The 25389-nt window shown below is 37.5% G+C and overlaps 1 protein-coding gene across 2 annotated transcripts in view; it reads right to left on the bottom strand.

Annotated features, from left to right (window-relative positions):
- Window positions 1-25389, bottom strand: part of LOC306849444 (aminopeptidase O-like) — an 84174-nt gene that overhangs the window by 46463 nt on the left and 12322 nt on the right. For both annotated transcript variants that reach the window (XM_079384470.1, XM_079384471.1), the window contains 6 exons: window positions 20469-20658; window positions 14885-14991; window positions 10666-10768; window positions 10476-10583; window positions 9339-9382; window positions 4043-4103 (listed from right to left, as the gene is read on the bottom strand). In XM_079384470.1, coding sequence (XP_079240596.1) covers window positions 4043-4103; window positions 9339-9382; window positions 10476-10583; window positions 10666-10768; window positions 14885-14991; window positions 20469-20658 — 613 coding nt within the window. The remainder of the gene's footprint in view (window positions 1-4042; window positions 4104-9338; window positions 9383-10475; window positions 10584-10665; window positions 10769-14884; window positions 14992-20468; window positions 20659-25389) is intronic.

Raw genomic sequence — 25389 nt, 5'->3', positions numbered from 1 at the left:
GGTTGCTCGAGGGTTACTTACTAGTTCAGGTAAAAAAAAGCCCACATCCTCAAGGCTTGTTCAGACTGGCAGCAAAAATCTGATCTTTCTGTCTATCTGACCTAAAAACTATGATGAACCAGGGTCAGCATAGTTTTGCTCTAGTTTTATTGCTGTTTTATTCAGTTTTTCTTTAAGTCAATTTTACGGTAGTTTTATCTCCATGATGGTTAGTTTTATTTTTTATTTAATTTTGTGTGTGTGCTGTTTTTTCTTTTTACAATTTTTTTTGCTTCGTTAGTGTGATAAATTATATAATTTAAATACTGGCATTAAATATAAAATGTATTTTTATAACAAATACTAATACATATAAATTATAATAGTTTAATAATAGTATAATAGTTTTTAAGCTTTATTTCAATAAACAAAAGTAAAAAAATATATATATCCAAACTGGCCAGAAATAACTATAGTCAGTCAAATAAAAACAAAACAAAACAAAAAACAAAACAGATGCAGTTTGAATAACGGCCAAGATATTCTGACCCCAAAATATGGCTCGGGTTTCTTTTTAAATGCAGGTCTATGAATTTTTCCATCCGTTTTATTGTCTGCCAGGCGAAAATTGTAATTCAGTTTGCTTAGAGAAGTAGCACACCTCTCCTCAAGAAAGTGCTTCTTTATGTGCGTGCATGACTTTATTAGCCGCTTTAAGAGTTAAATAAATGTATTTTGTTACCCCAGGGATAAGGGAAAGAAAGTCTGCGTGTCTATGTATGTGTGTTTTTTGACTCTTTGCACTTTCGGGAAGGGAGAGTGGGCAGAGCAGAATTTGACTCTCGGGCTGCAAACTGCCATTGTTAACTTGGATACCACACATAGCAGTTTTACGGCCCAGATTGCCTGGTTCATTCCCGGCACAGCCAGGCCTTTGTGCGCCTGCAAGACACTGCAATCAGCCCCCTCTTACTGCCAAACTCGTAAAGTACACACACAAACACACTCGCAAACTCCCATCTCACACACGCTGATTGTATATACGGTAAATGTAGTATTTCTGTATTAGTACGTCTGTATAAACTACTCCTAAACACAGCTTGCTCAGAACTAAATTGGTGTTGAACAGTTAACAGTGGGATGTTGCCCTTGTGTTGGCGGCACAACAGCGACAGCTGTTTTTTACGATGACAGACGTGCTAACTGCTCTCACAGCTCTCTGTCTGAACTTGAGATAGGTTTTTATATTTTATCATTGGTTAACGATCAGGTCCTTCCTACTTTCTTAACACACATTCCTGGTCTTGTGCTTGATATGATTCATTGATGAACAAAACATATTCATCTCTGTGATCATTCCTCAAAATATACTTTCTTTTAGGCCAAGCACATGCTATAAGGCTGAAGGTCATCACCTTCTGCACAACTATAGGCTGAGCTTGTTTTCAGTTGTGTTCATGCATTCTTTATGCAACAAAGCAAACTGCTGAATGTTAATTAATTACTATACATTAAACTAGAATATTTCCATTACCGACTGAAATTATGATTCCAAATTTCTCATTTCTAGTCAAATTTCATATACAAAGCAACACAAGAACGGATTCATGACAGCAAGTCAACAAATAACACAAAGGAATGGCTTGCAGATTATCTTTTACACTGATTGGTGCAAAAAAAAAAAAAAAAAAAAAAAAAAAAAAGTTTAGACAGCATTTGGGGAGACATGGGACTTCATTAGCTGTTGCTCACTGCTACACATTTGCTAGCGAGTTTGTCACTCATAGACATTTTTTTTTCCTCAAAAATATTTGTATCTTTTTCTTAAGAAAGGAAACTGCCCAGCAATATATTTTGTGTTCTAGTTGTATTTAAGCTTACACACACACTCAAAAAGTAAAATGTGGACAAAAATGCATACTCACACACTCTCAAACCCGTCCCTCAAACACACACACTCAGTTCCTCTTTTGAGCGCTAAAATAACTGGACATAAACTTGCACCTGATCGCTAAGGTGACATTTAAGTGAATGCCACCTATGCTATGTTCCAAAACCTAGCAAGCTGCTTACAGAGGCAGTATATTAAGGCAACAGTACCAACATGCAGATGGTTACGAAGGTAGACAACTTATACAGTCTCTTAAAAGGATAGTTAACACACAGTCATTTACTCACCCTCATGTCGTACCAAACTTGTACACGTTTCTTTTGCAGAACACACAAGAAGATTAAAAAAAAATTAAAAATTCTTGTTCATTCAATGACAGTCAAGGGGGTCCAATTTTGTTTTGGAAGAAAGTCAAACATATGGAACAACGTAAGGTACCTTGTTTTAAGAAATTGTAAAACAGCACTGCATGTATCCTTCACGAAGGCGGCAAAACAAAATCTAATGTAATAAAATCCAAAATGGTGAAAAAAAATGGAAGAGATGTTGATTATACTTTTTTTTTTTTTTTATATTTCATTCAATATTCAAAAATATTATTAAAATAGATCAGTATATTAGTTATAATGTGATATAATATTGAAAGTGGAAAAATAAGAAAACGGCTCCTTTTACGTTTTCCCTTTTAAAAAAATCCCCCGAAAAACAAGAATTCAGCTTCATTTTTCATTTTTTTTGTTCTAGAGAATTAAGCTGTTAGCTTAGCAACTTGCTAACATCAAACTCTATTGAAATCAACTGCAAGTCAAGTCTTCTGAGTGGAGTACTTGTAAGCTCCTATATGCTTTCCATATCATTTTATATGTTATATAATTTCCATATCTGTCCAATGAGATCTAGGATGCTACCTTAGAAGACGCCAACCTATGTAGACAACAGGATGCCTGCTAGATTTTGGAACAGAGCTCTAGTTGTCAAAAACCATCTTAAATTTGCCTCTGAGAATCTAAATGTCTTGAACCACAGCTATTGCCATACAGCCGCACCCCAGCTAATGACCTGAAAGCTGCTTTGCTTTTCTCTACAAAAGGTACACGTCAGGATTGGGATTTGGTAGGCTGCTCTGAGCATATCCTTTCAGCATCAACCCACAGCGAGCAGAGTCAAGGGAGGTCATGAGATTCGGATTGTCCCAGCCTCAAACCCACCTCAAAATGCAGATATAGCGACTTATTATACTCGCTCAAATGTTTGCAGTCTTAAAAATAGCACAATGAAAAAGAAAGCTCCGTTCCCATCTTATCCCTCCCTTTTGTATGTGTGTGTGTCTATGTGGCTGTGATTGTTTATTGTGGGGTTCGACTATTTCCTGCCATTATTTATTTAGAGGAACGTTCGAGAAGAACACATTTTTAAAGTCAAAGCAATGGGTTCAAACAGGAGAAAAAAGATTTTATCCAAAAGTAAAACTGTTCCAGTGCTGATTTTGGCAGCCACGTGTCATTTGATTCAATGGCAGCGTCAATGAAAATGGCACTGCACGTCAGTCTAGTTGGCGAATGAGTAAATCAAGCACAAAACTGAGACAAACTCTGCTGGAAGGGAGAGACAAATGTTTGAACGCATTTTTTGAGGCTCTTGTGGTCTTCGCTGGTTATTATAAAATGCACAATTCTTAACGTAAAAAAAGATCTTCCAATCTTCATTCAGCAGATTAAATTCCACATACGCAGCCTCCACAGTATTCTCTGGAAACATGATATCTTCATAGGCGAATCACCTTTTAAAATGTAAAACGATTACTAAATCCTACAGATTAAACACAAAAAAACATTGATTTATGGTTTCATATTAGTCATCGATTGTTAAAGAGCCCAGTTTAGAAATGCTGGAGAGTTTAAAAGGATCTTAAAGCAGGAAGGAAGCTGCTTCATTCATGCCATGTGTCAGTCCGAGAAAGATATATGCATGTGCTCTATGTTCTATTGCTCAAGAGGAAATGGATTAAAAACGGTTTTACAGTCTGGGTGACAGGCATGAGAGGTAGCACCAATACATTTTTACGCATTGTGTAACAAGCCTGCTTTTAATCATTTTGCATAATCATAGAGTATTTAATCTGGCTTGAATAAGCAAACATCTCAAAATAGATCTTGGCTTTCTTCTTCTTACCTCTGGCACTTCAGGTGTATCTAACCAGTCTGAAAAGATGGTTTCAAGTGTGATGCCTCGACTGAAAGAGAAAAGTGATACATTCAGTAATTATTGAAAGAGATCAAGAAGTCTACATGCAATGTACCTGTATATGTATCTGGGTCGGGCAAAGTAAAAAATTTTGAATTTGGCACCCTTTCAATTCATGAGTTGGCACTTAATTTGATATGGCCACAGCCATATCACCCTGCAGCCCAAGACCGGTTGCTCACTGAAGCTAAGCAGGGTTGAGCCTGGTCAGTACCTGGATGGGAGACCTCCTGGGAAAACTAGGTTGCTGTTGGAAGAGGTGTTAGTGAGGCCAGCAGGAGGTGCTCACCCTGTTGTCTGTGTGGGTCCTAACGCCCCAGTATAGTGACGGGGACACTATACTGTCAAAAAGCACCGTCTTTCGGATGAGACGGTAAACCGAGGTCCTGACTCTCTGTGGTCACTAAAAATCCCATGGCACTTCTCGTAAAGAGTAGGGGTGTAACCCCGGTGTCCTGGCCAAATTCCCTCTACTGGCCTTTGTCTATCATGGCCACCTAATAATCCCCATCCACTTGATTGGCTCAATGACTCTCTCTCCTCTCCACCTGTAGCTGGTGTGTGGTGAGCGCACTGGCGCCGTTGTAGTGTGGCTGCCGTCGCATCATCCAAGTGGATGCTGCACACTGGTGGTGGTTGAGGAGAGACCCCCCACATGATTGTAAAGCGCTTTGCGTGTACAGCAATACACAATAAAAAGCGCTATATAAATGCATCATTCATTCATTCAATTAAACTGGCCACATGCCACAGGATGTTAAACTGGAAGGACAGGAAGAGGAATTACTAAATTGCAATTAAAAAATACAACATACGGTTTGAAACAAAACAAATAATTTCATGACCTTAATAAACTAAATTAAATTAATATTGATTTGTTATCTATTGATCTATTACCTTATTTTTACCAGAATGAAAAGGAATAATTAGATATGTTTCCCCAAACTTAAGTCATCAAAATACATTTTTACTTTTCTGCCAAACAATGCCAAAAAATGTCCAGATGATTGTCTAAAAAATTATATATTGACATCAACATTATAAAATGTTGATTAAATTGTAGCATTCTGGGGTGTAAAAGTAATTAAAAAAATAATATATAATAAATTACATAAAACCTGAAGGAGGTGTCATTGCTATTATTTACTTTCATTAAAACTACACCTGAAGCCGTAATATGAATTTCTTTAAATTTAATTCCATTATAATTTTACTTTTTAACCCCTTAACTATCACCCCCATTTTTAAAAATAAACGTGAAAGTGCATCCAAACTTAAATTGTTAAAATTCGTGAACGAATACATTTTATAATATGATTTTGAAGTACCATTTCCATGGTAATGCAATGTTAAAAAAATTAAAAGGTTTTAAGCTTTCAATTGATATATCATTTATAATGATTACTAAAACATGATAGGAGAAAAGGCCACGAAAAAATACTTTTTGTGACTAAGGTCAGAACTCCTGGTATGATATAGATTTTTGAGGTCCACTCTTGGCATAAATTAATCTATTACTGTTCCTAAATAATTTGTAACAAAAAAACAGAGGTTAAGAGGTTAAACTGAAATACCAATTAAAATCCTGTTTGATGCCTCATTCGAAATTCAACTGGATTTGAATCGCAATTTTCAATTCAACTCTGAATGGTGCATGATCCTTGTGACAATAGAGTACAGATTTGCTTTTCTCTTCTCCTCTTAAAGTATTTTTTTCTCAGGCTGTAATTGAAGTCATTCACCACTCACTCCAAATCAATCTTGTTAACGTGCAAGAGTGCAGACACATGCATGCACAAACACAAAGCACAAATAATCAAGTAATGGACAGTCTCAGACAGGAACAGTGTGTCTCCAACACTTGTGGCCCTTTGACAAAACAGTTGAGCACATTTAGGTGATGACAAAGGAAAGAATGGAAATTTCCATCTCAGCATCGAAGAGGGAAAAGCCCTGAGTGTCAGAGCAAATCACTAAGCTCACTGGACTGTGATTATTAAATAATAGCGCTGTCGTGTTGTTGCGGAATAAAAGCTAATCAAAAGCATAAATGCTAATCAAAAGAACCTGTAAAGACTGTAAGAATGTAAAAACTGTTTGGTTATGATTCGTCACGCTGTTATATACAGGTACATCTAAAAAAATTAGAATATCATGAAAAAAGTGAAACCCATATATTATATAGATTCATTACACAGAGTGAAATATTTCAAGCCTTTGTTTCTTGAAATTTTGATGATTATGGCTTTTCATAATTCAGTGTCTCAGAAAATTGGAATATTACATAAAATCAATAAAAAAAAAGGATATTTTAAACAGAAATGTAAGGCTTCTGAAAAGTATGTTAATTTCTATGCACTCAATACTTGGTTGGGCCTCCTTTTGTATGAATTACTGAATTAATGCGGCTATGGCACTGCTCAGGTGTAATGGTAGCCCAGGTTGCTTTGATAGTGGCCTTCAGGTCATCTGCATTGTTGGGTCTGGTGTCTCTCATCTTCCTCTTGACAATACCCCATAGATTCTCTATGTGGTTCAGGTCAGGCAAATTTGCTGGCCAATCAAGCACAGTAACACCATGGTCATTGAACCAGCTTTTGGTACCTTTGGCAGTGTGGGCAGGTGCCAAGTCCTGCTGGAAAATGATATCAGCATCTCCATAAAGCTTGTCAGCAGAAGGAAGCATGAAGTGCTCAAAAATTTCCTGGTAGATGGCTGCATTGACTGTGGACTTCAGAAAACACAGTGGACCAACACCAGCAGATGACATGGCAGCCCAAATCATCACCGACTGTGGAAACTTCACACTGGACTTCAAGCAACATGGATTCTGTGCCTCTCTTCCTCCAGACTCCAGATTTCCAAATTAAATGTAAGATTTACTTTCATCTGAAAAGAGGACTTTCTTTTTATCCACAGGCCAGGTAAGACGCTTCTGATGTTGTCTCTGGTTCAGAAGTGGCTTGGTAGCCCTTTTCCTGAAGACGTCTGAGCGTGGTGACTCTTGATGCACTGACTCCAGCTTCAGTCCACTCCTTGTGAAGCTCTCCCAAGTGTTTGAATCAGCTTTGCTTGACAGTATTCTCAAGGTTGTGGTCATCCCTGTTGCTTGTGCACCTTTTCCTACCCAAATTCTTCCTTCCAGTCAACTTTGCATTTAATATGCTTTGATACAGCACTCTGTAAACAGCCACACGTTTCAGTAATGACCCTCTGTGACTTACCCTCTTTGTGGAGGGCGTCAATGTTCGTCTTCTGGATCATTGCCAAGTCAGCAGTCTTCTCCATTATTGTGGTTTCAAAGAACAAGAGATACCCGAAATTTATACTGTAGGGATGGTCATTAATTGAAACTCAAATGTAAATATTCTAATATTTTGAGATACTGATTTTTGACTTTCATGAGCTGTAAGCTCTAATCATCAAAATTAAAACAAAAAAACTTTTGAAATTTTTTACATGTAATGAATCTAAAATATATGAAAGTTTCACTTTTTGAAATGTTACAAGAAAAAATTTACTTTTTCACGATATTCTAATTTTTACCTGTATGTCCAATTAATACCTTCTAACTCACTTTAAATGGAAGAACAGCTTTTGAAAGCATGCTGCATCAAAGCTCCATTGATTACTCAATACCTCTTTAAAAATTCACAATGGTCACCAAAGTTTCTGGCATAAAACCTTAGATGAAAATTACTATGGTAAAATGAGAATAGTTTCTCATTCCTATGGTCAGATCAATATAAAGGAAGGAAAATGATGGAAATTCTGGACTAATACTACATACACACTGCTCATGCAAACTTCTCCATTAAAGTGTTGTGGGTGGTTTCCAGCATGCTGCTATGTTTGTGTTTGGTTACTAGGGTTTTTTGGGTGGTTACTAGGTGGTTGTTTACTAGCCTGAGCCCACCCCCAAGCTTATACTATATTCTGGTCTGTAAAGTGCATGGCTCAGGTTACTCTTTAATGTAAGGTTAAGGGATTTCATTGTCTGCTTTTTAAGTCCAGAAAGAGAAAACTTTGCTAATTTCAAAAGAAATTAAAAGGAACAAGTTAAAGCACAGATATCCCAACTAAATCAGGTGCACATTAACAGAAGCTGCCATGGACTTCCTTAACTAGGAGGTGGTGTAGGAGGAACGGTTTGCTATGAAAGCATTGATTAGTCTTTGATCTGACACAAGGAGGCCCATCTGTGATTGTTTCACCACATCAATCTGCTGTTCCAGCGTTGTGCCGCCATGAATGTTTACACTTCTGAGAAGCAGACACAAATATTGAACGCCCTTACCTGTTTAACGTAATTCAATCAATCATCAGCCAGTGGCTAGGCCTTAATGAGCAAATGGAGACTACACGAAACCAAAAGAGTGACGGCAAAACAGGAGAGCCGAGATAAAAAAGGAAAAAAGAAAATAATGAATGAAGAGAGCTGATTGTTTTACAGTTTGCCATGATACTAATATTTCTGAATATTGAAATTACACAGTCGATACAACAATAAAAAACTAACATGCTGAGCAAAGCCCTATTAAATATTAATATAAAATGAAATAGCAAATAATAGTTAATATTCATATAAATAATAACTAATTAAATAAAAAAAGGAACTTACTCCAATTATTTACCAATTGTTAAATACAGCTTAAAGCAAACAGAATTGATCAAGAGCGGTGTTTTTTTTTCATTTTTCCCCAGTATTATTGACTATACTAAATATAACTTTATTGACTATATTAATAACTTACCAAGAGGTGCATTTTGTGTTTTCTGACAGAATTGCAGTTAATATGCTCAGTTCAAAATCCTGCTAAAAAGTAGCTATTGAAACTGACAGCAGTTTGGAAACCTACTCTAGGCTTCCCAATGGCCATAAAGCGCAAAAATATTATTGAGGGCAAAGAAGCCTCTTCATATTTCTTCTATATAATACATCTTTGGGCAGTTTTAATGACAACATTATGTCAACATGTAAATGATGAGAAAATAAATATTTGATAAAATGATGGGTGAGTTTGGGTAAAAGAACCAGTGGAAAAACTTTTTGAGGTAGAGCTAGAGAAGAAAGATTCCTGCAGGGTTTGGTTTAGCTAAATACCTCCAAATCTACAGTCAAAGCTCCACACACTAATAATAATAGCAGAGCAGCTGAGGAGTTCAGTGAGCTACTAAAGAGTATGTGTTTTGGATAACCAGTGTTAATTCCATTCCATCATACCTGCTCATTCCTGGAAATGTATCCAAGAGCGTCTGCAGGAAATCCTACAAGAGACAGAATACCGTTTGAATGGAAAGCAGTGTGTGAAAACCAAAGCTTCAAACAGAGCCTCAAGTGTTTAAAAAATACTGAAATATTAATGTCATACTGTATTTCTACATTAGTCTCAAAGAACTGTCAGGTTTGGGAAGTAAAAATCCCATTCATTTTCCCCATAAGGGAATTGATTATTAACAATAACTTATAACCTTTTAATGACAGACATACTGTGATACCTTCAGTTGCTCTGCACTTTCAATCTACTTTGTATATTCTTCACCTTTATATCAATAGTTTTATATTCATTCATCATTTTATTTTGATTATGTAATTTGAGGTGCTTCATGGGATTGTAGATCTTTCACTTCAAAGCTATGAAGTACCCAGTCTTGTACTTTTGTCTTTTCATCAGTTTTTTAAATACTATTTTGCTTCAAATAAGAGTATGTAGGTTCACTTGTAGGTAATTCTGTTGTTTTTTTTCATTCTTAGCAAAAAATGAATGGGAAAAATACTTCAGGAACCAGGGATGGGCACTAATGCACTCTACGGCAAGAAAAATGTTTTTACGGCAAGTTTTTTTATTATTATTTTTATTAAAATATACACTTTTTTGATAATTAGATTAGTTAGCTCATTGGCTCTCTATAAAATGGTACCTATGTCTGAAGAAGATTATATACAAACATGATTTGTGATATTTTGGTCACCTGGTCACCTAACTTGAGGAATATTCCACAGAAGTGTTGCCACATGGAGTGGTCTGATTTATTCCATGTATTATTTTGCGATTCCTAATGAAGTTACCACTAAAAGCTGTTAACTGTTTTCTATATATACCAAAAGCAATTTTAACTCTCATTTGGTGCTAGGTGAGTGTTAATTTTGCACCCTGAATGCAACTGTGTGTCAAAAAGCTCTGTCTCAAATCGAGTTAAGTATCACACCTTTAGGTGAACTGGTGCATTCTTTCACTGAAACAAGCTGATGGAATGACGGTGAGATTGAAACACTGGCCAAAATAGGCAGATGCCGTCCAACAGCAACATTTGCATTCTTGCTAAATGAATAGAGAGCTCTCGTGCAGGACAAGCTCACCTGAGACAGAATGAGCTGCCCGTGGAATTTTCCCACAAACACTTTGAAGAAGTCCAGGAACTTCTCTTCGCCAACCTGATCAGCCAGAAACTTCAAGAGGAAGTAGCCCTGAGAGAAAAGAGAGAGAGCAATTCTACACAACCTGAATATTCCAGATATGCCAGAGGACTCTTTGAGCTTTCAGACGTACCTTCAGATAGTGCACCTGCATGAAGGGTTTTCCTGGGTTGAGGGCATGTTTCACTACTGATGCACCAGACTCGCTCACTTCCCCTGTGTTCTCTTTATTAGGCCTGTGTGCAAATACACAAACATATGCAAACACACAAACACCACATGAATCAGACTGGTATTGTAAGGCAGAGTGCTGCATCTTCAGAGCTCTGCATTGGAATACACTTACATCAGCATACATAAAGACCTCCTAATAGTTTTCTAAGTGTATAAACAATTGCATTCATGAAACCATTATGTCCCTGATAGCTTCTCTGTGCACAGCACCATAGATTACAGTAATGCTCCTTTTTTATGGCTCTAAGTACAGTAAGTGCACATTGAGATTAGTGTATGATATGTTAAGTCATGAGACACAAGGTGCATTTCTTTTTACCACTACCTTGTTTGTTTTTACATAACAGTTCAAGAATAACATTGAATAATTTAAATCTCAGACATAATGTTGCCAGTTACTTTGTGTACATTTTTGCAATGAAAAATCAATGAAATGAAAATAGTTCCAAACCATGTCAAAGCAGAATTTCCGCTGCACATTTAGTTCCTGAATAAATTACTGTTTTAGAACAAATCGGTTGAATGAATGATTCAGTGACTCAACTAGGCTGCATCCTAGTTAGGCTGCAAATATGCATACTTCCCTACAAAATATAAATGCAGATTACATTCATATTACACACATTCGTACTATATAGATCATACATTTAAATGGTTGTGAAATAAGTCCTTTTTTCAAAACAAGTACCAACTCAGAGAGGAGGCGATTTTGGACACAGTCCACGTTTTGTTCCTGGATGAATCAGTGTTTTAAATAATTTGGTTGAATGAATGATTCAATGACTTCTTAATAAAGACTTATTTACTTACTTGTCGCCACCTACTCTATGTAACCTCCATAAAGAGGCACTAAATCCCCTACAGTCTGTCACAGACAAGCCAATCAAATTCAAGAACTGTTGAATAATTACCAATGAATCTTAACATGAACTGGCAAATTTAGATATTTAAATGTCTCCCGGACACTTTCGACATTTTTAAGCATCAGACAGGCTTCACTCTCACGGCTCAGACCGATGGAGTGTTTCCTTCCTATGGGCAAAGGTACTGTAGATTGCAAGAGACAAAGAGAGCTTTGAATGCTGGCTATCTCTGCGTGTGATGACGACCTCGGTTAAAAACTATTGAGCTTCTTTGGGAGATTAACTGGTTTTGCCAATAAAAGGCTCTTGTAAAGATTTGGTCGATACTCAGGCGCCGCTAACACAGACAACAGGCATATTTTTTGTAACTTTTTTCTTGCAGACAAATGGGCGTGTAGATATATGTATGCAGTGTTTTCTAGTCATCATAACCTGCTTTTATTTGTTTCTTTGTGTCACAGATTTGATGGTGATAAAGAGCGGTATGATTGATCACGCTCTAATGCCTTATCTCTGTGAGCATGTGCCCCCAGTGCAGGTCTACGCTGTCGAATTCCACAGAGAAATAAAGCAAGATCTGGGAAAAGGGACAGATGCCTTCCCATATATGGAGATCTAGTCTATGGAGACGAGAAAAATTGTTAAATTCAGAAAACTGTAATAAACTAAATCTTTACTTTTCCTTTAGGTGTTCTGAGTGTTCGAGTTGCACCTTTCAAGTCTCTATATTCATATGCATATGGCTTAGGTCATCGTCCTATAAAGTGTACAGAATTTTTTCCCCAATGTTATTGCCCACTATTTAAAAATAATTAAATTCATACAATTCATTACCTTAATTATAATTTACCAATTTTATAGTTCATCCTTTATTGATATTCCTCAGGATACGGTTACGAGTCTAGTGGAGTTAAAAAGGCTTCAGCTACCTTCTTTCTGTATTTGGGACACTCACTTGTGCTTGTACATTATTGATGCTTACATTTGGTTCCCCTCCAAAAATAAAGAGCAACGTCTTCCTCCCTTCCTCTCTCACTGTATGGGAGAGAGTGATAAGGGTGAGCTCCTTTAAAAGGCATGCATTATTCCTCCTGGTCACACAGGCTTTTGCATGTGTTTGTGGAATAGCCCACAGCAGCCCAGTGAAAAGGGTGACAGGTATTCATCAAACACAATAGGTAGCCTTCCTTTCCAGAAGGATGCATAGATGAATGAAAAAATAAACGGATATTCTCTAGTGTCAAAATCAATAAAAGTGACTAACGTCTCCCCTATGTCCACTCTTTTTGGTTGATGTCTGAGTGAGAATGTTTTGTGTCAGCACAACAACAACCTTGGTTAAAAAAAATATATATATAATTTTTTAAAGTCTAGTGAAATGTCTTCAGTCTATAAATATATTTAGTTTTTAGTCTATAAATATAAAACTTTCACTTTTAACATTAGTTTCTTGGTAATCTATGCAAGAAGGCCTGTTCACACTAAGACAGTGTCACGTCTCGTGGAGGAAGGGAGAAAGCAGGAGTAGAAACGTCAAGGTAGAATTTGACTTTTAATATAAACAAAACGTAGGGTACACACAGACCAGCAACAAAGCAGAATGGACAAAACTGAGGGTATTTGTAAAGGAGAAAACAAAGGAACTAACGAGATGATTAAGGAACTCAGGTGCATGGAATAATGAATTAACTTAACAAGAACAGGAACATAACCATATAAGGAAACTCAGGAACAAGGACAGAGGTAAAACACAGAAAAGTTCACAATCCTGACAGACAGAAGAATGTTTGGTGCAAAAATTTGCTGCAATAAACACTAATTTGAATAAACTTTGTTACTTTGTTCATACCGAAGCAAGCATTCATTTGCAAGGAATAAGATTTGCGCTTTTGGTCACACGCCCAGAGCTGCTGCTGCTGTTACATGCTGACAAATCGCAATTGAAAATTGGACCAAATTTTTGTGCCGAACATTCTTGTAAAAATAGACTTTTAGACCAAAAAACATACTTAAAGCAAGGATGACCTTGGTGTTGCAACAGTTCAATCTTTGAAAATGCTCTAGATATGAATTACATGTTTTCCTTGTCATAGTATTACTTGCTGAATAGTTTACATGACATTTCTATGTTTTATTCACAAGACAGGCATTTTTCCAGACTGTCTGAACATTTTATCCCTGAGATTATAGTGGGTGTGGGCCCCTCAAAGCGGAGGAAGGGCCAGACACATGCTGTCAGGCGGATCTTCAAAACCTGCTGGTATTGTGACAGCTGAATTCCTGACAAGCTCTATCATTCTATCACACACACACTCTCATTTTCTCACTGTTAAAGTTAAGCCGGGTTAATCTACTCCTACCTCAAACCTACATAACCTTGTGTGATTCTGTGCTCTTCATATGAGAACATTACATTACATCTCATATCAAATAATACTCTTGCATTAACATGCTCAAAATTATTCTGTGCAGAGTCAAATGTCACAACTATTTCAAGCACTTGCTTAAATCCATCTTGAGAGTGCCTGGAATTTGATTGCATGCATATATATATATATATATACACACATACAGTAAAAAACATGTGAATTTGTGAATTTATTTAAAATAACTGCCTTGTATTTTGAATATATATTTTTTAAAGAATGCATTTTAATGAATAATTTATTCCTGGGATTATCCTGAATTGTCTGCAGACATTAGTTCAGTCTTTAATTCAATGTTTATAACAGTTGTACTGCTTAATTTTTGGTGGAAACCATTATGATTATTTTAGGATTCTTTGATAAATAGAACGTTCAAAAGAACAGCATTTATTTCAAACAGAAATATTTTGTAACGTTTTAAATGTCTTTACAAACATATTTGATCAATTTAAGGCTTCCCTGAAGAATTAAAGTATTAATTTGTTTAACAAAAATCATATTTACCCCAAACGTTTGAATCGTAGTGCATACAAGAAATACAGTACAAATCAGTGAATGAAGTAACAAAAGATGTATGATTTAAATTACATCAGTAAATTAAATCTGATGTTATCAGATTGCAGATACTGACTTAAATTGTAAGACTACTTCATAGATAAGACGTGTTAGGTCCAAAACTGCTCTTAAGAGTGAACTTTAGGTTCTTTTGTGAACGGTTATGTGTGCAGATGATAGAATAATGAGGGTACAAGGACTGAGAGATTGGCAGTTAGAGGAGGAGGAAAGCAAAAAGCGAGACAGAGTGAGTGAGAGACATGGTCAATCATACCTGAGGACCTGCAGCTCTTCTTCAGAGTTCTGTAACTCGTCACTCAGTCTCCTCCAGCGCAGCAGAGCTTTTAACTGTCTCTGCTCTTCAGCCTCTCTACAACCCAACTGAGAAAGACAGAGAAAAAGAGAACAAATGAAAGCAAACAACTGTGAATTAAATGAATTTAAACACAAAGGAAGGCAATATTGTGTGGAGAAAGTTTAACTTTTAAGGTGAAGTGTGGAATTTCTGCACCATTAACGTCATCAGTTGGAATTAAGAATTATTTTAATGGAACAAGTTTCCCCAAACACAATGGGGATGACAAACAGATTGTCCCGCCCCAGAATCATGTTATTGGTTAAGCCAGTGTTGCTGCTGTGGGGCTGTTAAGGATGCTGTTAAGCAATGTTTTGATAGCGCCACAGAGTGCAGTGTTTACAGTCTTCGGGGTAATCAACCTATGAATGACCTGCTGATAGCGGCCTCTGCATATTAAACTGGGATAAGAGAAAGTAATTGAAAACATCAATAAAATTACACACATCAGCTTTAAATGCTGCTTGTTGAAAGATGTATTGGAAACATTCCATTAGCACAACAATAGTTTTCAATTCAGAGCTGGCAAACACAGATTATAAATACATTCTGAATGAACTGAAGAGCTGTGTTGATGTGAAGCACAATCACACCAGTTTGTGACTCATTATTAGCTGTCTCAGTCATTACAGGAAGTAAAGTCTTCCAGTTAATGCTGAAAATTTAATTTCAAACTCATTTTATACTCTGACCAGTCAGCATGTGCTCTAATAGGTGTATAATGAATTTCGGTAAACACACTGCATTTAAGATTTAAAGGGATAGTTCAATCAAAATGAAAAATTACGTCCTTAATTACTCTAAGAGCTCTCTTACCTTCCCATAGACAGCGAGGATCCTAACATGATCAAGGCTCAGAAACGTAGCAAGGAGATTGTTAAAATAATCCATGTCACATCAGTGGTTCAACCGTAATTTTACAAAGCTACGAGAACACTTTTTGTGCGTAAAGAAAACAAACTTGGGATGGAGTACCCCAGGGATGTGTCAGTTCTGCTATACTTTTTACTTTATATACAGACGATTGTCGAGCTGATATGACAAATCAATATATTTTAAAGTATTCTGATGACACTGTTTTAATATCTGTGTTGAATGCTGCGGACAGTCCTGTGCTACATCAACAGGGTGTGACAAAATTGGTAGAATGGTGTGAGAATAATGATCTTGATATTAATACGAGTAAAACTGAAGAAATCATATTTGGGTCCAGATTTGATGGTTAAACACTACCTGTTGTTATTCATAATGAAAAAAATCAGACAGGTTAAAATGTACAAGTATTTAGGAGTGATGGTGGATGATATGCTGTCTTGGAAGGATCATATTGATACTCTCTGTAAAAGAGTAAAGCAAAGAACTTACTTTCTTCATCATCTTACAGTAGGTTTTTCGGAGTGAGGAGGAAGATACTTTTGCTATTCTTTATGTCTGTGATTATGTGTATACTGCAATATTGTAATTCTATATGGTATAAGAGTCTATCGCTTAAGTTGAAAACAAAATGGTTTAATTACATAAAAATCTGTTCAAGGATTGTTGGTCAGCCTCTTGAGAAGCTATATGATTTAGCCTATTATAACAACTTGTTAAGGCTAGATAATAATATTGTAGCTGATTCTAATCAAGTCCTGCATAATGAGTTTGTCTTATTACCGTCAAATTGGAGGTACAGAGTCCCAAGTTTCAACAGAGTGAGGCTGAAACATTAATTTGTGCATCAGGCTATCCTTGAGTTGAATAAGATATTAAAGGTGGGGTATGCGATTTCTGGTAGCCAATGTTGACATTTGAAATCACCAAAACAAACACACCCCTACCCCAAAAGGGTCTCGCCCCTATTTTGATAGCTCTGCCCCACACATATATACGCAACCCAGGCAACGATTAGTTCTGTGAAACAAAGCAAAACCAATGTTACACCGTGTCAACACCGGACGTGAGCGGCGCGACAAAATACTACAGAAGTCATTATAATCCGTGATGTTGTCTACACTGGATGCTGCGCGGCGCGACAAATCTTGACAGAAAACTGCTGCCGCGTTCTATTTATGACGTGCTGACACAAATTTCAAATGAATCCAGGCAGACTTTAGCTGTTATGGTGCGCCGTGTCCGGTGTAGATTTAGGATTACTCACCCATCGAGAAGAAACAAAGCAACTTCGGCGTCCGATCGCAGGCCATCCGCTCCTTGAGTTCTCTCCAGTGCTGGAAAGCTGATCCGATATTTACACGGGTCCTACTTCTTGCCTCATTGTTCCGCAGACATTTTCCTCTTTTGTTTTTTTATCCGCCATCTCTATCTTTCTGTTGCTCAGCTCGGCTGTTCACTGAACGCTCTCTCCTCCACATCATGAGTAGACACGCCCCTTACTGCTGATTGGCTACAAGTTTGTTTTGGGACTCGGCCCCGACTCAGTTTTCTAAAGCGTTTTTGAAAAATTACATACCTCACCTTTAATAAGATATAATAAGATATAACTATCCTCCTTCATAAACTCTAACAGCTAACGACTTTGCCACATTCTTCATTAAAAAAAATTCAAACCATCAGTACACAATTTTCCTCACCACAATCTGTCAAGCACATCTTACCAGCAAACATACACTCTTTCACATCCTTCTCTTCACTCCCTGAGGCAGAAGTCTCCAAATTCATCCTTTCTAATCATCATCTCCTTCAAGCCATTTCTCCTGCACTTGCACTCACTCACATCATTAACACATCCCTTCACACTGGTGTTTTTCCCTCAGCATATAGACAGGCTCGTACAACCCCACTACTTACGAAACCCACCCTTAACCCAGTTCTTTTACAGAACTACAGACCAGTTTCCCTTCTGCCTTTCATTGCTAAAACACTTGAACGAGCTGTGTTCAACCAAGTCTCTGCCTTTCTCACACAGAACAACCTCCTCGGCAGCAACCAGTCTGGATTCAGAAGTGGACATTCAACCGAGACTGCCTTGCTCTCAGTTGTAGAAGCCCTAAGACTTCCAAGAGTGGACTCCAAATCTTCAATACTTATCTTGCTGGATCTGTCCACTGCTTTTGACATGGTTAACCACCAGATCCGCCTGTCAACACTATTGATAAAGGGCATCTCAGGAACCGCACTCCAGTGGTTTGAGTCTTACCTCTCAGATAGGTCCTTCAAGGTATCTTGGAGAGGTGAGGTATCTAAGTCGCAACATCTAACTACTGGGGTGCCTCAGTTCTTGGACCACTTCTCTTCTCTGTCTACATGGCATCACTAGGTTCTGTCATTCAGAAACATGGCTTTTCATATCACTGCTATTAGGGCTGTCAAATTGGCTGAAAAAGGCATAATTTCTGTAAGGGGAAAAAAGCTTTTGGCTTCTTTCCTGAGGCCACAAGAAGGCGCATCGAGCAAAATATCATAATGCACATTTCTTCAAAACAATAAAAAACAAGACTAAAAAAGTGCATAATGTTTAAAATAATGTTTATAAACCATATATAATTAATTACGTTGCTTAAACAATTAGAATCAACAAGCATCATGTAAGTATGTATAGTTTAATACCGAAAACCGATCACAAAGAGTAGCCTACTTTTTTTCATTTAAAAACATGATGCAGTGGGATGCAGAAAAACCGCCATAAAGTCTCGAGACATGTTTTTTAAAAGTTGAACTTGCATTCATTTTACATGGCTTTCTAAACATTGCATCTCAGCATGTCTAACAGACATTTCTTGCTGGATGAAGGACCATCACCTTCAACTCAACCTTGCCAAGACAGAACTGCTTGTGGTTCCAGCAAAACCATTGTTTCATCACAATTTCACCATCCAGTTAGGCTCATCAACCATAACACCTTCAAAAACAGCCAGAAACCTTGGAGTTATAATTGATGATCAGCTAAATTTCTCAGACCACAATGCCGAAACTGCCCGGTTCTGCAGATTTTCTTTATTCAACATTAAGAAGATCTCCTACAAAACCACCACTGGCTCTGAACCCCTTTACCAAAATTCATTACTTTAGACTTGTGTGCCCTCTAGAAGCTTATGTTCTGCAAGTGAACGTCGCTTTATTGTGCCATCCCAAAGAGGCACAAAATCATTTTCACAGACTTAAATAAAATTTTCCTTCCTGGTGGAATGACCTGCCCAACTCAATCCGAGCACTTTTAAGAATCGGCTAAAAACACATCTCTTCCATCTTTATTTGACCCTCTAACTCTAGCTCTCTCTATTCTAATTCTATTCTTAAAAAAAAAAAAAAAAAAAAAAACTAACACTAGCTTTTCTTATCTTTTTGTATTCTATCAATTGGTTTTCTTTTTATTTATTATACAATTAACAAAAACACTAGCTTGCTCTATTCATTTTCTATTCTATCTGTTTACTATTTATTATATAATTAAAATAAAAACCTTGCTACATGTACTGCGTTGAGCTAACTGAGACTTGTTATAGCACTTGCATATATTGCTCTTTTGTTGATTTTGATTGCTTGCATTGTCCTCATTTGTAAGTCACTTTGCATAAAAGCGTCTGCTAAATGACTAAATATAAATGTAAATGTAAATAAGACACTTTATCAAAAATCAAGAGTATAAGAGGTGAAGGTGCTGTAAAGTATATGGTGTAGTTTTAAACGTATAATATATGTAATGTAGGATGTCTTAGCCTTAAATCTATAGTATATGTAATGTAGGATGTACTGTAAGGTAATACCTAAGTGTAAGTGTAATGTATAACGCATGATGTTTTTGTACTGTGTAGATTAAATGTATTTGTTGGTGTTGAATGTTGTAAACATGGATCTTGTCATGTGAGAAAAATTTCAGACTTGTCTGACAATAAAGTATCATCATCATCATCATCAAAAAAATAACGACTTTATTCAACAATTTGTCTCCTCCGCATCACCCTATAGCGCCGTTTTGGAGAGTATCACATACGTAAACAAGGTATGCAACGTATGCATGCGCCATGCGGATATGTTGTTTACGCTCAGATCAAAGTGTAAACAACGTAAACAGCGTATACGTGTACGGTGCTGTTGACACAGGACAGCATACGTTGTTTACATATGTGATACTCTCCAAAATGGCGCTATAGTGTGACACGGAGGAGACGAATTGTTGAATAAAGTCATTATTTTAGTTTGCACATAAAAAGTATTCTCATAGCTTCAAAAAATTACAGTTGAGCCGCTGATGTCACATGGATTATTTTAAAGATCTCCTTGCTACGTTTCTGAGCCTTGATCATGTTAGGATGCTTGCTGTCTATGGGAGGGTCAGAGAGCTCTTGGAATTCATCAAAAATATCTTAATTTGTGTTCCTAAGATGAACGAATGTATTTTGGAGTAATTTATTACAGAATTTTCATTTTTGGGTGAACTATCCCTTTTAGATGCTTTTTGCTGTTTGAGAGGTGACAGGAAGAAAACAATGGATGGGAAATGATAACCCAAACTTAGATTGGCGGCACATAAGCAGTCAAAGATTCAACTTTATCGCAATACCTTCTGAACATGGTTCCAGAATACATCCTCTAAATAAGTGGCAAATCCCTCGCTGATCCATTCTTCCGTCCAGTCCCGTGCTCCGATGGCCAGCCCGAACCAAGAATGGGCAATTTCGTGGCACAATCTCGCCCCACAGAGATTCCTCTCACCCGTTAGCACGCTTTGAGACAGGAACACGATATGTGGACTAAAAAAACATGAGAAATCACAGTTTATTTTCTTATGTAAAGAAGAAACTTGAAAAACAGACTGGGATTGAACAACATGGTTGTATTTGGTCTACTAACAAATCACTGGTTATAACATTACTGTGGGTGCTGAGAACTTGGAGCTCTGACTTCAGCTCTGATCTAGTTATAACATGTTATAAAAATCAGCCACCCTGAAAGAACATCAAAGTGTGGGATTTTCTCTCCTGTAGACAGACTGTCGTTAAGGAGGTGGAGCTCTCAGCCAAAATGAGGCCTCTTTGCTGCCAGTGGATTTCAGAGTAGCCACCCGTGCCGCACCCTTCACCAAACAATCCAGGTGCGTTTGCTAATAGCGGCAAATTACAAGACGTAAAACTGTCTTCAGATGTTACTGTGATAAGTTCCACAACGAAATGTGCTGAACGACAACACTGTAAGCTGGAAAAAATGTCCACTAGAAGATAAGGCTCTTTCTTTCAACTGTGTAAGAAAAAAACATGACCTCAGGATTCAGACTGCACATAAAACCAGATGAAATATGGTATTGTTTGCCTCCTCACCCGAAATTACCTTGAGTGACCTTTTCAACCAGATAGCTTTGTGTGTTTCGTACAGCAAATGGGCTGTTATCAAGACCATGTTCCAAACAAAGTTCCTACGAGTCAGGAAAAACAAACCCGTTTCTTTTGTGTCCTAAGGCTTCAGCTCAGCCACATAATGGTTTTCAAATGTGACACATACCGCCATAGATAGCCGCAAGCACTTTTTCCCCTCGCAAAATGAACCTGATAAAATAATCTGAGAGTTTTATGAATGTCTTTTTACATTTTGAGCCAGACGTTCACCTTGCCTGGGTCTGGAAAGAGGTTTTTTTTCATCCTCACTGTTGCTTTCTTTATACAATGACCACAGCAACCAGCAGGAAATCAATAAAAAAGGTTGGCCTTGACTCTTGAGTTGAAGGTGGCAGGCATGCCTTTCATTCACACTGTTATGGCTCCCTAAAGTCATCGATATGTTATTTTAGCGGGATTCTGTGTGCCCTAAGAGTTTTCTTTAAAGTAGAGCTAAGGGACTTAGAAAAAGCCCAGTCTCTGGATACAGATGCCAGAAAATGCCCAGCGCTGTTAAGGATAAGTGTTAAACAACAGACGCTTGTTCTTTAAAAGTGTCCAAATGCCAGATGCCAAAAGGGATTTCTTCAGCAGCTACAGAGCCTCTCTTTCACACGTGGAGCACCAGAGTCTGTTTACTAACCATCTGAGGAATATTTCTCACAAAACGGAAAGTAGTTTCTCACTATAGCAAGCTCTAACCTGATTGGCTAACATGACACAACTACCAAGAGTAAGAGGAACACGTTTTTTTATCAGTCCAAAATCATGTTGACAAGGTACCAGGTTGACACAACAAATGATGAAATAATCACTAGATCTGCCTAAATTCGCCAGATGGACAGACGGACGGATAAATGGATAAATACATATTGTAGATAGATTGGAAGTGAATTAAAGTTCTTCCAAAACTGAACTATACAGGTTCTCCTTTATGGCACACACAAGCAAGCACATGTGCTGTATATCAATAAACCACTGCAACAATTCTTGAAAGATATCTTCACTGAAAGACAGAGGAATCACATCCTTTCATCCAAGAACAGGATATCAGCACCTGCCCTGTAATTACCAGAGGAAACACTGAACTCCTCTCAATGTGGAATGTCAGATTAATGGTGGAGGAAAAGTTGGTGGGAGCAAATCATTTACCATCTACATTGAACCTCATTGTTTATTTGTTACCCTGTCTAATTACATTTTCTTTTTATATACATTTTATATAGCTAAATATACAATATAACAAGATGTACATACTTGAGAAGCAAAATTGCTTAGAGAGATAGTTATGTCGATTTCATTGCACGAAAACAAACAAACAAAAAACCTTATTTTGTGTTCAACCGAATAAAGTAAGTACTCGGCTTTGCTTAAGATACTTCATATAAAAACTATATCTAACAAAAAATATATAACAAACAAATAACAGGGAAAAACATAGTTCATGATATATTTCCTAAAAAAAGCCAATTACTTTGCTTTTAGCTTTTTATTGTGTTGGTGATTTAGTCCAAGCGGAATCCATGCGATCTAAAATAAGTCTAATCTTTCCACTGACCTTATTGTGGACAAGACCAGAAGACCAAAAGTGGTCATACATGCAAATGAGATGATGTAACAAACGACTACTACATGTGCTTCAACAGCTGTACTGTTGTTTGTCTATACAGAGGCCTGTTGCACACAGCTGGTTTCGGTTTTTACCCAGGTAAGTTTGCTTTCAGTTTAAGCAAAATCTGAGTTTATATAATATATTCATAGAATTATTATACGAAACGGCAATTCAATTTTCATTTAAATTAATTTACACACACACAAGCTTTAAAAAAGCTCTTTGTGAAACTATATAAATTATTAAATTCATATATTTTCTTTCTGCTGCCTTCTCTAACACCTGCCTTGTAAATGTATATAAATTTAGTATATTTTTAATAATGACATCTCTTAATCTTCAGCAAGTGAACTGCACACACTCTCACGAGAAGTGAAACAAACTGACACTCCATGTTTCACATGATTGGCTGTTTGCTGCACGTGCCTCACTTTCAGGTGCATGCGCTCCAGAGTTAATCACAAACTCTGAATCAACCCTGAGTTGACAGAGAATGTTCACATTGATAATTGCGAGCCCGCTGAACCTGATCTAAACCAGGCTTGATTTGTTTGGTTTTGTCAACTCTAAACCTACTCTGAAACTCTGAGGGTGTATTCACACCAGGAAAGTCTGCTAGTTCACTTGCTTTGGTCCAGACCAAATACAATGCTGATTTTGTTTGGTGCGGTTCACTTTCACACTGCCCTTTTTGCAAGTGAAACCTAAACTGTAAAAAAAACACACGTGTGCTTAAGGTCATCCATTCATTGGTTCATCCATTCAACCGTACCAGAGTTCGTTTGGAACCGGACCGAGACTATCTTTTCAGCTGGATCTCAGTACGGTTGTTTGGTCCACACCCGAGTGCGATTGCTGTATTCACACCTGCCCAAAAGATCCGCACCAAGGTGGGAAACGAACTTGAGTTCGATTCAATCGAACAAAACAAGACAGGTGTGAATACACCATGAGTTTGTTCAGCTAGCTTCATTCAACGGGCCACAGTACGTTTGTACAGTACTGCTGAGGCAAGATCTCATAACTGTCCCACATCCTTCCTGTTGTGAACTGGAGGAAGACCTCCAGGAACTTTCAGCAGAAGTGGCAATGCCTGGAACATCATTTCAACCTGGACTCTTATTAGTTTTTAACAGCAAATATTGCACACTCATGAACCTAGTCATACTACGGTATTAAACAACTAGGCATATGACATTTAAGCCTTTTTTGCATGAAACTCAAGTTTGCTTGAACAGACTTCTAAACAAACTTGAAAGCACAGGTGAGTCAATAAGTGGGCTTCTATGCACTTTACAAAGTTAAATTTTAGTCAGGCTAAAGCAATAGTTTGCCTTTTTAAAATGTCATGTAAATGCTTTGCAAAAACCAGACGGCATAATTTCCGACCTAAGTGAGACTAAATGACCTAACGCAATGATGCTCATCATCGTCCTCTACAGTATGAATACACATTGATCAAATCAAAATAATTGGCTTATGAGTTGAATATGAGTTTAATACTTCAATGCATTGTGTCATGTATACATTAAGGGATAGTTCACCCAAAAATTAAAATTCTGTCATAATTTACTCACCCTCATGTCGTTCCAAACCTGAGTTCCACATTTTTGGGTGAACTTTTCATTTAAGACAGCAAAACCCACTGTAACTCGATTACAACTGTGCATGTAAACATTTACTTACTGACATGAAACTGTCATCAAACATATTAGACTCTAAAAAGCCAAAAAGGTAAGAACTCTTCTAAACTACATCATACAGTGAAATAAAAAGCACTAAAGGGCATCAACCTCCAACAAATGGGTAGTTATGCCCCTGAACCCAGATCATTAACCACTAGGCAATGACCAACCCCCAATGAGAAGTCTATGAGCTAGTGCCGTTTCAGACATTCAGAGCCATATTATCATCACCTCCTCAAAGTGGGTCTACTAATGTGCTGGCTGCGCTCATTCTTTCTCTTTGTCTCTTATTTAATTTCCCACTCTCCTCAGTCTGATTGCATGAGCTTATTATAGATGGAAAAACCTGGAAGAACCTCGCAGAATAAAACTGATCTACCACAGTCCCTTTTCTTCCTGGCTATCAGGCCTTAATGGGTGGTATTCCTGTCTAGACTGTAGATTAGGTTGTGGGGCTGCAAAATTAGGTGTGATTCTCTCTGTAGGCCCTGTGGGGCTCCCTTTACATGCCAGTCCTTTTTAGGACAGATCACATGTGTCAAACATGAAATCCTGAGAATAAATACCCACACACAGAGGCCGCTGCTGTGGCGAGACTATCAAGATTTGTAGCATGTGCTCTGTGAAGCAAACACAGCCTGCTACAGATCACCACAACAATGCAATCCATATGTAGACGTTCTACCAACCATACGAGTGGGAAATCTGGAAAATAGACCCTCGCTCGCATCGCTGACGATGTTTATCGCGGAGTGCCTCATGGCACCATTTTAACTTGATTGCTCCATATTAACGTTTCAGAGGCTTGCTGAGGAG

Source organism: Barbus barbus (genome assembly GCF_936440315.1).
Source record: "Barbus barbus genome assembly, chromosome: 29".
Classification (NCBI taxonomy): Eukaryota; Metazoa; Chordata; class Actinopteri; order Cypriniformes; family Cyprinidae; genus Barbus; species Barbus barbus.
The sequence above is the reverse complement of the archived record's forward strand: the minus strand, read 5'-3'. Positions and strand labels throughout refer to the sequence as shown.